This window comes from Onychostruthus taczanowskii, unplaced genomic scaffold (genome assembly GCF_017590055.1).
Source record: "Onychostruthus taczanowskii isolate IOZ18803 unplaced genomic scaffold, ASM1759005v1 scaffold5, whole genome shotgun sequence".
Taxonomy (NCBI): domain Eukaryota; kingdom Metazoa; phylum Chordata; class Aves; order Passeriformes; family Passeridae; genus Onychostruthus; species Onychostruthus taczanowskii.
In genome coordinates this window covers 1920371-1934158 of record NW_024502568.1, presented here as the reverse complement: position 1 = coordinate 1934158, position 13788 = coordinate 1920371, and the positions used below count along the sequence as shown (strand labels likewise).

Genomic DNA, 13788 nt, shown 5'->3' with positions numbered 1-13788 from the left:
TATGGGATTTCTTATTTTTGTTTTCATAAAATTTACTGGTGGAGAAGGATACAGGCTGCATAGCTTGAAGATTGTCAGCTTTCCAGTACATGTTCCTCTTTTGTGTTTGCATACACTTGTCATGGACAATCGCCCACCATCCCTAGCTGATCAGGCTTCCTTTTGTGCCTTCACATCCCAGAACCAAGACAAACAATCCCAAATCAGATACTGTGAACTGAAAGGGTCCCAGTTTACAGGATTCATGTCTCCACAGGTGGTATTCAGTTACTGTACAGCATAACATCTTAGCAGGTAAAAACAACACAAGGAGATAGGAAGCATTGCTCCTTTAAAACCTAGTGACTTCAGAAAGACAATCAGAAGACAGAGCCTCAACTCTCCCAGCATTGCCCCAACCTGCTCTTTCTCCCTTAACTTCCCTGGGCCTCCCTTATACACACACTTCAACAACAGACAGCGTGCTTCTCACAAATACCACCACCTATGTACTCTATGCACATGAACCCATGTTCTCCCAAATCAGGATAGGAAGACCTGCTTGGAAAAGAGCATTTATTCCTCCCCAGCACTGAGTACCTAAGCAGAAACTTCCCGTGTAATTTAAAGAGTAAACAGGGAGCAAACATCTCCATAACTACTTTAAAATCTGCTGCACAGGGAACAAAGAAATCCACCACACATTCTTTTACTTGCTTCAAACAAGTATAAATATAATCAGAAATGCTTATTCAGCCTGCTTCAGTACTCAGGAAAAAGAGTTCTGCTGGCTTCAGTGATGGCTGCTATGAGTGGCAGACATCATGTCTTGGTCTTTAACTTGGACGGTGACTTTGCAATAATCTACGGTAAGGGTTGGAGAAATCTCACACTTATCAACTTAGCCTTTTTAAGCATAACTCCAACCAGAAACAAATCTGATAAAAGGACTGAGATTCAAGATAAAGCTAGAGAAAAATGAATGAAGAGAAAAATCTCATGAGTTACAAAATGCGGGTGATTCAGAACTGATTCACAGCTGACAGTTATGCTGATTTCGGTCAGTCTTCCCTTCCTACCAAGGATATATGTTTTGACATAAACCTTCATCCAATGATGTAGGCAGCATGACTGTTCCTTTTCCAATTTTCTCTATTTCATCATGAATAAATGAGTGTGTCTGCACATGTGCTTGGACACACACACATGAAGGAGCATTTAAAATACCTTAGTATAACTTTTATTTTCAATGTATCAAGTGACTGGAAGAGCTTGCCACATAACTGAAAAAGTCAAAATTGATCAGAGTGGGTTCAAGCAGCGACTAAGCACAAGATTTGAGTCCCAGCCACCTTCTTCTAAGACTCCATTCCTGCTCCCGTTTTGCAGGTATCAGAATCTTCAACATAAAATCTGCAACTCTTGGGGCTATGTGTCCCACTGCTGCACTAAATCCTCATTTCCCAATTATTCCATCATTTACCTTTCCAAAAGCATTGATTTCTGCTGCCTGAAGGTCTGGGAGTTGGGACTGAACTGATTTGTTTACCCTTGGCAGGTTATATCACACCTTACCTCAGTTTTCTACAATATAAAATGTACATATCAGCTTTAATACTCTATCTCCTGTGGTAAATAAAGGCTTACTTCTCTTCAGGGTTCCCCCACAGCATATAGACAGAGGCAGGTAATTTGTTGCCTGGTCTTTTGAAAGCAAAAGGATGCTCTTCTTGAGCTTGGGGTGCCTCCTGATCATCTCTTGCTTCTTCTCCCATCTCTGGCTTCCTCTCCTTAAAGTACCTTTCCTGATGGAGGGTTCCTTTGACCATATGATCAAGAAAACTCAGAATCCAAATGCAGTTTTTTAGCCATTCTGGAAGAGGTTCTGAAGAACAGAATGCTGCATCCAAGAATTCTGCAAATGTCCTTGTCTTCTCAAGGCTCACAGTAATTTGCCTTTTCCGTTCTGTCCAGAAGCATCCAAGCGATCCGAGATCCTCTGCCATCTTTTCGAAGAGACCGTTCCTCTGGAAGAAGGTGCTGTTGACAGGGTCTAGGTGCAGGGCTGCAGTTATCCCCTGGAGAGCATAGAAAACCAGCTCCAATATGCAATTGTGTCCAACTGCTGCCCACTGCCCAGGTGGAGGGTCCTGCAGTGCGCCTTCCATGTCAGAGAGGAGGGACAGGAGCCCATTGAATCCACTGCAGGTTCTGAAAGCTGAATGGCTCTTGGGACTCTCCAGTATCCTCAAGAGTGACTACAGATGTTGGAAAGAAAGAAAACAAAAGAAGCACTCAAACGAAAGGGGAAAGAAGCTTTAGACTACTTTAAAATTGCAAGATTGTACAAAAAACTCTTTCACCAAAATGTCACTCTTTGAAGGGGGAGGGTAAGGTGGCCAAAATAAAGGTCATCACTGCACAACTTCTCCTCCCTTCCCCCATATACCCAATGAATCATACAACCAGACCCTTCCCAAAAAAAGCCAGTGACATGGGATGGCACAAAGAATATTGCAAGCAGCAGGCTCTCCTCATTAAGAAAGACAAGAATACCTTTTCTCAGCTGAGGTATTTTTAAAGTTTGCACAACACTTTAGAGGAAAAAAAGCCATAAAAAGTAAGATCTCAAGACAATGAAGTCATTAGATTTTATCTGACTTCAATAGGCTTAAAGCAGGTTATAAGTGAATACCACTTGACAATATAACACATACATAAAACAACTTAAACTATTTGCCAATTTTGAGTGCTATGGGCTTGCCATTTTAAAACTAATCTGGAAAAGTTATTAAGAACTGTGGAAGTAAAATTGATGAGAAAAAGGAGCTTGCAAAGAAACAGTCTGCTGCATTTGAATATAATTGATCCCAAGTTTTTGGAGTGTCGCACAATTCATTTTGTACAGGGACTTTTCAAATTTAATGCTGTACCTTTGCACAGGGGTGAAGGGTTAATTTCAGATATCGATCTCCACAAGAGATATCCAATGAAAAAGCTTTACTTCACAATCTCCTGAGGAGGAACAGTTTTTTACAGAAGTATATCTGCCCATAGCAAGACCTAGGACTGTGAGAAAGGGTTGTGAGAACTGAAGGGGGAGGGGGCACTCTATTACTGTCATTCAGTTTTGTATGATAATGTATCAAACCAGGCAGAGACTTCTGAACAGGGAGTAAATTTAATAACTTAGAGTTGAAGTTATCAGGATGGCTTTAACACATTCCAGAGTAGGTCAACAGTAAACACATTTCCTCCAGCTTTAATTCAGTTAGAATTTAATCACCTATGAGTTAGTATTCCTCTGTCTTGAATCTATAAAACTGATGTCTACTGGAAACCCCCTAACTCAGTTATGGCTAACAGAATTTATTTCATGCATTCCATTATTTGTTATTCCTCCTAATTGTCCACGTGCCACGCTGGAATACGGCAGTGCTAATTGCATTTGGGCTCAGGCTTTAACAGCTAAATATACATTAGCAAATCAATCTGAATTTGTGTGTAACGCAATCACAGTCCCAACGGATAAAGAAAATAAATTCATTTGCTTACATTATACTTTAATACAGTTATCATTTGTCAAAATTAGACACTGAAGTTGCATTTATTTTCATATTAGTTTGGACACCATACTTAACTTTTCTACAGGTATTGTTAAAGTTTACTATTTTAATTCAAAGCTATAAACATCATTTTTAAAAATTTTTTTAATAACATGGTTCTTTTGTTATAGAAGCAGTTGTTATATTGTACAGAAAAGTGAATTCCATTCATACTTGACAGAGGTGGTAGAAAGAAATTTTAAAATCAGTGCTTACAACAGGGCTGCTTTTCAGCTGGATGTCTATGACCTAAACCAAAATAAAGCACTGCAATTCTTTCCTCTGTTTTATTGCTCAGGGATCAGACACTCTGGGGTCAATAGAGGCTAGGACTAGTTCTAGTTTCTTCCTCCAAACATTCATAAAACTTTTCCTTTCCATTGCTCATCTCTTTTTACATTGTGTCTACACGTGTTTACACTTGTGTTTGTGAGAAATGACCAAATTAAGCACAGCAAAGTTTCAAACTTGGAAACTTACCAGAAGGAAGCTGTTTGTCTCATGCCTACCCTGGCTCTTCCAATCTTGCTGCTTCACATCTTACATCCTCTCTCCACATATTCACTTTCATACACATGTTTCTCCTTTCTCTGTCACGTTACATAGAACTGCTCATACAATTGTACCTTTAGCATTTTCATTTTCCCCTCTTGCATTACTATTTAAGTCTTCAAAATACTTTTTAATCTGATACTGAGTGAAGATATCGACCACACAGGCATTGCTAAAAATCAAAGTGATGAAGTTACCATAATCTAGAGCTGGCCTATGGCTCTTTCTTCTGTTCTTACATCTTGAAAACAGATAGTTGCCAAGGAAACAAAGCCCAAGAGACAACCACATTAGTTACCTTCAGAAGATCTAGTTTCAGATGCAGCTCCCATTGAGTGGAAGAACAGAGGGCCCCAATAATAATGCTCATATATTCTTCATAATTGATGACTGATAACTGTTCCAAGATGCTGAGAGTAGCACTCCTGTAGCACTCATCATCCAAAAATATCTTGATATATGGCACCATTCCATAGTCCTTCAGAACAACTAGGGACAAACACATTATCATTTTTTTGTTAAACTACCCTTTGCATGTAGTTTTTACAGGCAGATTTTCAGTGTTGGTGTGAAGTGCCACATTTCTATAAATACAGCAGGACAGATAAGAAGAGCAGCTGATTAAGCTAAAGATGACACAGAGTGGCACAAGAACAACTAGGAATGAAATGACTGGATGACCATGATTTCCAATCATCAGAGATGACAGGTTCCCAACAAAATAATGAATGAAAAGGGAAAGACACCTTAGTTTCAGCTTAAGCATCTCTTTCATTTACGAAGAGAACTTCTTGATAGTTTCTGAAAATATATTTACACCGTGCAAGATGCTGCAAACATGATGATTCTAGGATTCCAGAGTGAATTGAGTGAATTCCTGTATTCAGTAGCCTACACTCCTGTGCTACTGTGTTCCACAAGATTCCCTACAAACAGGTATAAGATTCTTAGGTATAACACAAATATAGGAGTGTTCCTTAGCATGCACCTGATCCAGTCAAGATTTCAAATAACAGATATAATGGAAGAAAATCTGGATGAACAAAGGATACACAAGAGTTAAGTGCACCCACTTTTTTCCACAAGCTAAGTTTGTGCATCCTATATAAACACTTCAGGAGTATGCACATGGATGAAGCAAAAAAGCTGACTACTGGGACAAAACTCATCATGCAGGATGAGAACACCTTTGTCACATTTCTTCCTAGTGTAACACAGTTATCCCTACACTTACAGATTTTTTTTTCTCCATTTTTGACTGAAGCAAAAAAGTCAGAAAATTTGTTGGTGCTCCTCAAGACCATGGCCACTTACCACCAAATATCATGAGGGTAACACAGTCATGTGTATTTCCTTACCCGTGTTCCTCACAGACCTTGCTGTAAGGGCAGCCACCATTTTCAGCATCACAACATTTAATTCCTTCTCAGCGCCTTCTTTCAGACTACGCAGAGGAGTTCCAGCTGTCAGCATATTAAAAGTTATGTTACAATATGCAAGATATGGAAGGAAGAATTTTTCTCACTCCAATCTCAAGCTTGCATTCTAGAGAACCCCAAATTAAGACCTGTTTAAAAGTGTGGGCTGAAGGGTGCCACCCAGAAAAATTCAACATACACTAGCAAAGAAAATCCCAGAGCTCTTTAGGCTAGTGAGTAGAAAAATAAACAGCAAAGATTTCAGAGAGGACACAGCTTGTGTGTCAAATTTAGGAAATTGGCTTGAAGACAAAATCTAGCTACTCAGCATAAAATATATATAAATATAAATTTACTGTAGAAAAACATTATTTATTCCTATTGATCTGCCTACTTCAATAATCATTTTGAGTGGCATTAAGTTGTACCTGATTTCCTCAAGATCTTGGCTTCCTTCCTCAAAAGTGCCAGCAGCAGGCCTAAGAGCCCAGAGTCACGGAAAATATCACTAAATAACAGGTCCTTCTGGGTCATGCTGAGAAGGCACTGGAGAGCTGTTAAGGTGCAGAATGGCACTATGTTTTCCTTTATCAAATACTGAACCTTCTTCAAAATCTCATGGGGAACATAGGACAGGTCCAGGACTATGGACTCCACCAGTCTGAAGAACTGGATTTGGACTGGGTGTGGTTTGAAATGAATGATGTCAGTGAACTGGTTGATAGGTTGCAGTGTCCATTCCAGAAGAAAGAAGTTCACTCTGTCCCAAGCCCATATGGTACCAATTGCTGCCAAGATTCTTCCACACAGGTGCTGATCATTACTTCTCTGGAAAATGGATTGCAACACCTTGAAAGGCTGGAGGTTTTTCACTGTCATTCCTGTGCAGAAAAAACCCAGGTGAGATCATTTTTATGCGAGTGTCATTTAAGTCTGCAAGCACCCTGACTGTAATGTTAGATCATCTGAAAGTGGAAATAAGAGCAACAGACATGAGGGATGTGATTAGGAGGCATATTCTTGAGCTTGGATGAGATGCTAGAGCTAACATGGTCGTTTCAGTTTGGTGTAGGTGGCATTCAGGCTCCTGCAGCACTGACGCATAGATCTGAAGATGGCACATCATACTCCTTTCCTCCATGTTAAGACACAAAATGAATAGAGTTGCATTTTGCTATGACCCACCTACTGGGCCACACATGCACACGCACACGCACACACACACACATATATATATATATATATATATATATATATATATATATATATACACACACATATCACCGTACCAGAAGACTGTGTCCGTTCAAAATCAAAGTGTGGCAATTGCGGGTGCACAATATTGCCAGAAACTTTCAGTTCAGTTTTTCCACAGGTTGTAAGGCAAGTCAGCATGTCCAAGATCTCATCCAGATAGGGGTCTCCTTCATCTTGCTGCAAACCCTCGCATCTAGGAACAAAAGTCAGCACAGTCATATGTTCATGCCTTAATTATGAAACACTTTGGACACATCATCAGGCATGGAGCACATAGGAACTACACAGAATAATCCACACCATGGTGGCACACTGAATCAGAACAAAACCTGCAGACACTGAAGTGACACTGAAAGAGTCTTGTTAAAAAATGGAAGATAAATGTTTTAACTTAGTCCTGTTATGTGTTCTTTAAAAGAAAAAGAAAAAGCTAACTCAGTAAAAGTCTGATTTGGGGGATAAAAATTTAAACTTTATGAAAATTCCAATAATTAAAACACACTTCATATAAAAAGGAGGGCATATGGTTGGCAAGATAAGGGACTTGGTAACTGAGATAAATAACAGAAAAATCGCAGCCTCGAGGAAGGGAAAAATATCATATTGCCTGAGCTTTGTGAATCAGACATGACAATGGCAAGTCTCTCCTAAGTAAGGAAATAGTTTGAAATGTAACCCCAGATTTGCCATGGTTCATAGACTGAAGTGACAGTCTGTCAAAGGACAGAGAGATGTTTATCACATCATCTTATTCTGTAGTTCTAAGATGGGTCAATTCTTAAGGAAAGCTGCATCATCTGGGCATGGGTTAGTGGCAGAGAAATAGACTGATACTGTTAGGTTAGAAAAATCTCTGAAGAAAAGAACAAAATATTCTGGTTTCTCCTAAACATGCAAAAGAACATAAGAAAGCAAATGCTCTGTTTCAAGGAATGCTATTAGCAAGATCCTTCTTACCTGAAGAAAAGTTCTAACCATGAGAGAAGAGAGTACCCACTCACACGAAACATTCTGGAAAGAACTCTCCATCTATCCCTTTATGCCAGCATATGCTGGAAATGAAGACTAATATGAAGCTCTGAGCACCTGTTATTTCTGTCTCTTCAGCCTAGTTACATCAGTTGAAAAGGATGGGGACAGCCTTAGCCCTTACTGAAAAGGATTCCGTGTTTCCTGCCCTAACATGGCTAGAATTTAATCAGAAATATGCATCTTAACTCAGTTTATTTACAAGGGACATCTAGACAGTCTCTGTTAACTAAACAAAACACTGCCAGAAAAACACAAGGTTTTTTTCCAATCATAAATTAATAGTTTTGTGCCATTCAAAAAAAAAAATCATGAACAGGCATAGTCACTCACAGATATCTTTGACTTAGTGATTCAATTGACAATCCTCTAGATCCAAATTACAAACTACCCTCCGCACCCCAGTCATTGTTCAGGGACCAAAGTTTTCACAAGTGTTGCAGAAATAGTACAAAAATAGGCAAATCCAGAATGGAAACAAAAACATATGGAAATGCTCCCTTCAGATGATATTAAAGAAACTCAGCCTGGTGCAACAACACAAGGTGACAAGGAGGGCAACAGATCCTGCTTTTTACCTTGGATTAGGATAACTAGTGGGGATTTTTCCTGATGTGTTTATGCTCATCTCAGTTCTGAAGAGTGTAAACATCTCAGATTTAAGTTTGGGTGGATTTTGTTTGCTGGTTTTTGCACACTAAGGAGATAGTGTTTCCCTCCCTAACTGACTGCATTCCTGGATTAAAAGCTCGCCATAACTGAGACAAATGTCTCTGACCTACATCCTCTGTAATACTAATTGATGAAGAACCTTTGTCTTGTGTTCAAAAAGTCCCCATCCCACCTGCAAACTAACTTCCCCTACACTGTTCTCCTTCTGTTATGGCTAAAGTAATAAAAGTTATGTACTGCTTCCCTTCCTAATATAGCAATGCTTTGCATTCACACAGAGTTACCTATATGATTCATATTTTAAGAGACCACTATGCGTACTGAAAATTAAAGTTTGCCATGCTCTAGAAGCCTACTATAAACCTCTCTTACCTGAGTAAAATTTTTAGCAGGAGTTGGTAGCCATCATTATTTTCAAACTCTGTTAATAAAGCTGATGATACAGGATAAGAATCTTTCACAAAGCACAACACAATGCTGGCAGCTTCACACACATCGCAAGCAGGCAGAGTATCAGCCAGTGTAAAGAGATTCTGAACAGCTATTTTAATGCAGTCAACAGCTGTGGAAAAAAATACAGCAGGTATTTAAGAACTGACAGTCAAACAAATTTACAGTTACTAACAAAAATTAAAAAAAAATTGAAGTTATTTCCCAGTAAAATAGGAGTCAGACTGATTTAATCTCAGAAGTATAAGATTTCAACCCCCCAACTCACCAAAATTCATATATACTGAATCCAGATGTCTGAGCACAAGGTGAGCAGAGACTAACAGATTTGTCTCATACTAAGTCAATCACACATTCTGTGGAGAATTCACAGATTAATTCTTTACTCAATGAAGCATATGTAATGGGGCACACACATTTTACTTTGAGAAATGAAGCCTAGTTTTCTTGTCTACTCTCATGGCCAGTCCTTCCAGGGCAGCTTCAAAATGTCCAAATAGTTCTTTCCATCTCACTCAGGAAGCCACATTTTTATTTCAAAAAATAAAAGTATCAATATGCATTTACTCCATGACATGGAATGCTGATGGTATTTTGTGCATTATAAAACTATTTTTTCACTTCTAAGAAATTGAGACTTGTGGCCTTTGTACTTCTTAATAAGAAAAAAAAAATTGCTTGAACTAATAAAGCCTAGAAAGAAGTGAGGATTTAGCCAACCATGTTGTTGTCCCAAAGGATACCATATCTGAGCCCAGCCCAATTTAGTGTTCATGAGGCTCAGGCCTACAGACTGAGTCACACAACTTAAGAAATAACATAATACAACTTCCTCTTGCCTATGTCAGTGTGATTAAGTGGGATTGGCTCTTGCCTGTAATTTGGAGGATTTTTTTAGGTTAAAAATCCTTCCATTTCCAGATGACTATCAGTGCTAAATAAAGCTCCTCTCTACTAAGTCACAAGCCCATGCTTTGCAGCTGACTACTGGATGATGTAAGGGAGATTACTGATGATGTAATTTATCCTTTTTGGTAATTCACTCTCAGGGGAGCTATGGGGAAAGGAGAAGGCAAACCTTGTAGATACACAATGCTGGTTTTGGTCTGAGCCTTGGAAATGGTTCTTAGCACACAGCCTGTCGGTACTTTCCATGAGTGGCTGCACTGGTCCCACAGAGAAGAAGTTGCTATTATTAATGACTGAAGCTTATCAGCCGCCAGTAGTTCCTCTATGCCTTGTTCCTCTTTGTACATGTTAAGCATTATCTGAAAGGAAAACAAATATCAGCTACAATAAACACCTCTAGAGATACCCAGGAAATTAAGAAAAATCCATTGGGGAAGGAGATTATAAATGTGATACTAATGCCAGGAGAAAGGATGCAGTGAAATGAACAAGTAAAACTACCACAGGATATTCTTAATGGATTTTCCCAGTCAAAGTCATGTTGTCTTCTTTAGTAAAAAAAATAAAAGGTAGTTTATATGTTTTTATATGGCTCCTGATGCTTAGTCAATATTTTGCAGTCCAAGCTTACTGTTTTTTTGGCAGTTTGAATCAAATGAACAGCTAAGAGCCTAAGTGAACATCTGAGTACCCAGGGCAAATGAACCCCCAAATGCACATCTCACCTTAACAAGCATTTCCTGAGTTTGGGCATCATCCTCACTTGTCTCCCTGTCATCACTGGTTTTCTTCAGAGGGACAGTAAAGAAAAGGTACAGGCACTGCATCAGAGCAGCTGGGAGTCCAGATCCAATAATGTTCCACATAGTCCTCTAAGAAGAAAAATACAATCAGTTCCTCCAGAAGCTGAGCACAGTTTCCTTGTGTTCCTACAGATGAAGGACCCACTTGAGCATCTTACCCTCGTGGATGCTCTAGGGCACACAAGACTGGCAGTCACATAGCATGGTTGTAAAATCCACTTGGCAGAATTAAATACACTGTGTGTTGCTGTAGCTGTTCCCAGGACTTCTTGCTCCAGCTGAACTACAGCTTTGGCAGTACTCTGTCCTCACATGGAGACCTGCAGTCAGTGGAGCACACAGCCTACAAACTAACTAGCAGCTGGACCAACAGCAAGGCCAGGGACAGACAGTTTTCCCTTTACCATTACTTTCCAGGCCACTCTGCAGCTGGAGAGGCCTGGAATGCTGAAAGCATGAATTCTCCACTCCCTCCTGACTCAGGATAGCAGTAGTTTACCTATAACATATTCACTTTTTAAACATATTGAATAACTGCACACATGTCTAATTACAGGTTTTATAAATGCAAGTGGCAGTTTCTTCACAGTGTTTCTCAGTACTTAGTTTCCTCTCATCTTCACTATGGCTGCATAGAACTTCCAGAGAAGTCCCAGTGTGTGTGCTTGGCACAGAGTAGTCATAACAAAAATCAGCACCAAAGTAACAGAAGAATGAGGTTTGTGGTATGAAGTTTTGTGAGTATGTGTGCTACAAAAAATGGCAACGTCTTAAATCTGAGAAAAACATGTCTCATCAGAACCATCATGTTGTGACTAGCTGTATATATAAATTTATAGTCCTCCTTAAGATACAGAACATATCTACTGTAATCTGACAATAAGATTTTATTTTTGTGTATTTTTGAACAAGAAAGACTAAGACAAACTGTTTAACTAAACGTCATGGATAAACACACCACAGATGCCCACCAGCAGGCTGTACTCCTGATGCAGTCTGTATTTGGGATGGCTGTACAAGTGGAGTTTGTGAAACACTTCAAAGTGAGAGACTATCAGGATTGAAAAGTCAACCACTGTATTACCAGACAGATTCTTATTATTCATCTTTTTGATATGCAAACTAGACTGATAAAGAATACATTAAAAGATACACAATGGGAGGGAAAAAAGCAGAGAAATGCTACAAAAACCAGGTGTCTGACAACCAAAATTAAAAAGGTATCTGAAAGCACAAAATGCTTACTGCTATCTTTTAGAAAAGCCTGGCCTACAAACCTTGTGGTGTGTCCTTTAACTGTATACCTTGGGCATGATCAAGCTCAAAATATTAGGGATAATGCAAATACAGAGACTGGGTTGTTCCACTGTACCTACACAGTTTCTCTGAAATAAAAAGGAAAAAATGCTATGTGGTATTTTCTCTTACCAAGTCAGTCTGTGAGAGCAGATACACCGATTTCAGGAGCAAATGGCCATCTCCTGCTTCCCCTTTCTGCTTCAGCAATTGCTCCAAAGCCAGACGAGCTTCTTCTGTTATCACAAAAACATCAAACTTTAATTCCTTAGTGAAAGATGGAAAATGCTGCATTTATGCTTTCTTCTTCTTAATTTGGTTTAATTTGTCAGATCTATCACAGATCTGACAAATTTAACAAAATTACAGTAGCAGGAGTCCACTAAAGTAAGCAGGAAAACATAAAATTATTTTGATTCAGCATCAAGCTCAGTTCATGTAAAACACATGTTTCAAACTGGCAAATTTCACCAAGAATACCAGCTCAGTTCATGAATAGTGGCAGCTGACAGCACGAAGAATGTACAACAGCCACCAGGAAAGCCATATGTGGTAGCAATGTTTTTCTCATTTAAGAAAGCTCCCTAGAATAGTGTGAACCTACTCTTTCACTCTTACCTGCATATTATACATTACACACTTCTACAGAAGTTCCAAACTAAAGATCAGCACGGCATACAAGGCCAAATCCTCAGTGCAATCACCTCAAATCAGTGTTAGATCACACCCACTAAAATATCTGGCTTGCTACTCAGCATTTTCCTGGTCCCCCTTTATTTCCAGCATAGAGACTGAAAGACACAAATTTCCAGAATAACTGGATCCAATGGATATGGTGTGGGATCTTTACCTGCAGGTTTCCCGTTGAGGTTCTTCTTAATTTCTTTAGTCAGAAGCTTGGAAACCTCACTGGCTAACAGCTGAATGTTGGGGAATACAACTGCTCCAGCAGACTGTTCCCAGGCCTGAAATCCAAGTGCAATGTTAAGTCTCTGACACATCATGTCTTTGGTAGATTGACAAAAACTAATAAATAGAAACAAAGGAGCATAAGGCTAACATTCCTCTATAAAATTCAGTAGTCAATATAATCCATTAAGCAGTATTTCCCCGACAGGCAGGAATACGACACTAGAGATACAGTAGTCAAACTGCAACTACCTTTTGAATCATGTAATGCACCTGCTAGAGAGATTTTACAGAATTTTCTACACTGAATTCAATCCAAACAATGCAAATATTGGTCATACTCTGTCACTAATTATTTGTATCAAAAATTATATGCTAGTCCCTTTAAAAATATGACAAACACCCTGAAGAAACAAAAAATTATACACAAGCTTATAAACAATTTATAAATAGGTTTATAACTCCCTTGTTCAAGAATGGACAAGCAGTTAAGTACAAAACTTACTAGATAAATAACAGGAAGACTTGTTGATTCCCTGAGTCTTACAAACAAACCCCTTTTATGTTTCTTAGCCCTACCTTTGGGGGAAAAAAATCAACATCAATAAAATATTCCAGTAGACTAATACTATTGCACCCAACCAGCTTCCAAGAACCAGGTGCCCGTTCTTTTATATAAAACTTCTGATGACACACACATTTATGTATTAGCAACAGTTCAGCATTCACCTCTAAAGACCAGTCTGAGATATCTCTGCCCGCAGCAACCTAAAAAAATTTCTTTACAAAAGTCGCCTCCTTTTAGAAACTCTGAAATATCACTCTGTAAGCCCCAATGATTAAAGGAAGACAAATGACGTATGTCTTCCTAAAATAAATTGGATCAGACATCCCATAGTACTTTCTGCC

General features: G+C 39.0%; 1 protein-coding gene across 2 annotated transcripts in view; it reads right to left on the bottom strand.

The window, feature by feature from the left end:
* WDFY4 (WDFY family member 4) overlaps nt 1-13788 on the bottom strand; it is a 111042-nt gene that overhangs the window by 94286 nt on the left and 2968 nt on the right. For both annotated transcript variants that reach the window (XM_041415488.1, XM_041415487.1), the window contains exons 2-11: nt 12821-12935; nt 12103-12206; nt 10597-10743; nt 10041-10230; nt 8885-9074; nt 6844-7004; nt 5983-6435; nt 5495-5599; nt 4435-4625; nt 1627-2237 (exon numbers count right to left, since the gene is read on the bottom strand). In XM_041415488.1, coding sequence (XP_041271422.1) covers nt 1627-2237; nt 4435-4625; nt 5495-5599; nt 5983-6435; nt 6844-7004; nt 8885-9074; nt 10041-10230; nt 10597-10743; nt 12103-12206; nt 12821-12935 — 2267 coding nt within the window. The remainder of the gene's footprint in view (nt 1-1626; nt 2238-4434; nt 4626-5494; nt 5600-5982; nt 6436-6843; nt 7005-8884; nt 9075-10040; nt 10231-10596; nt 10744-12102; nt 12207-12820; nt 12936-13788) is intronic.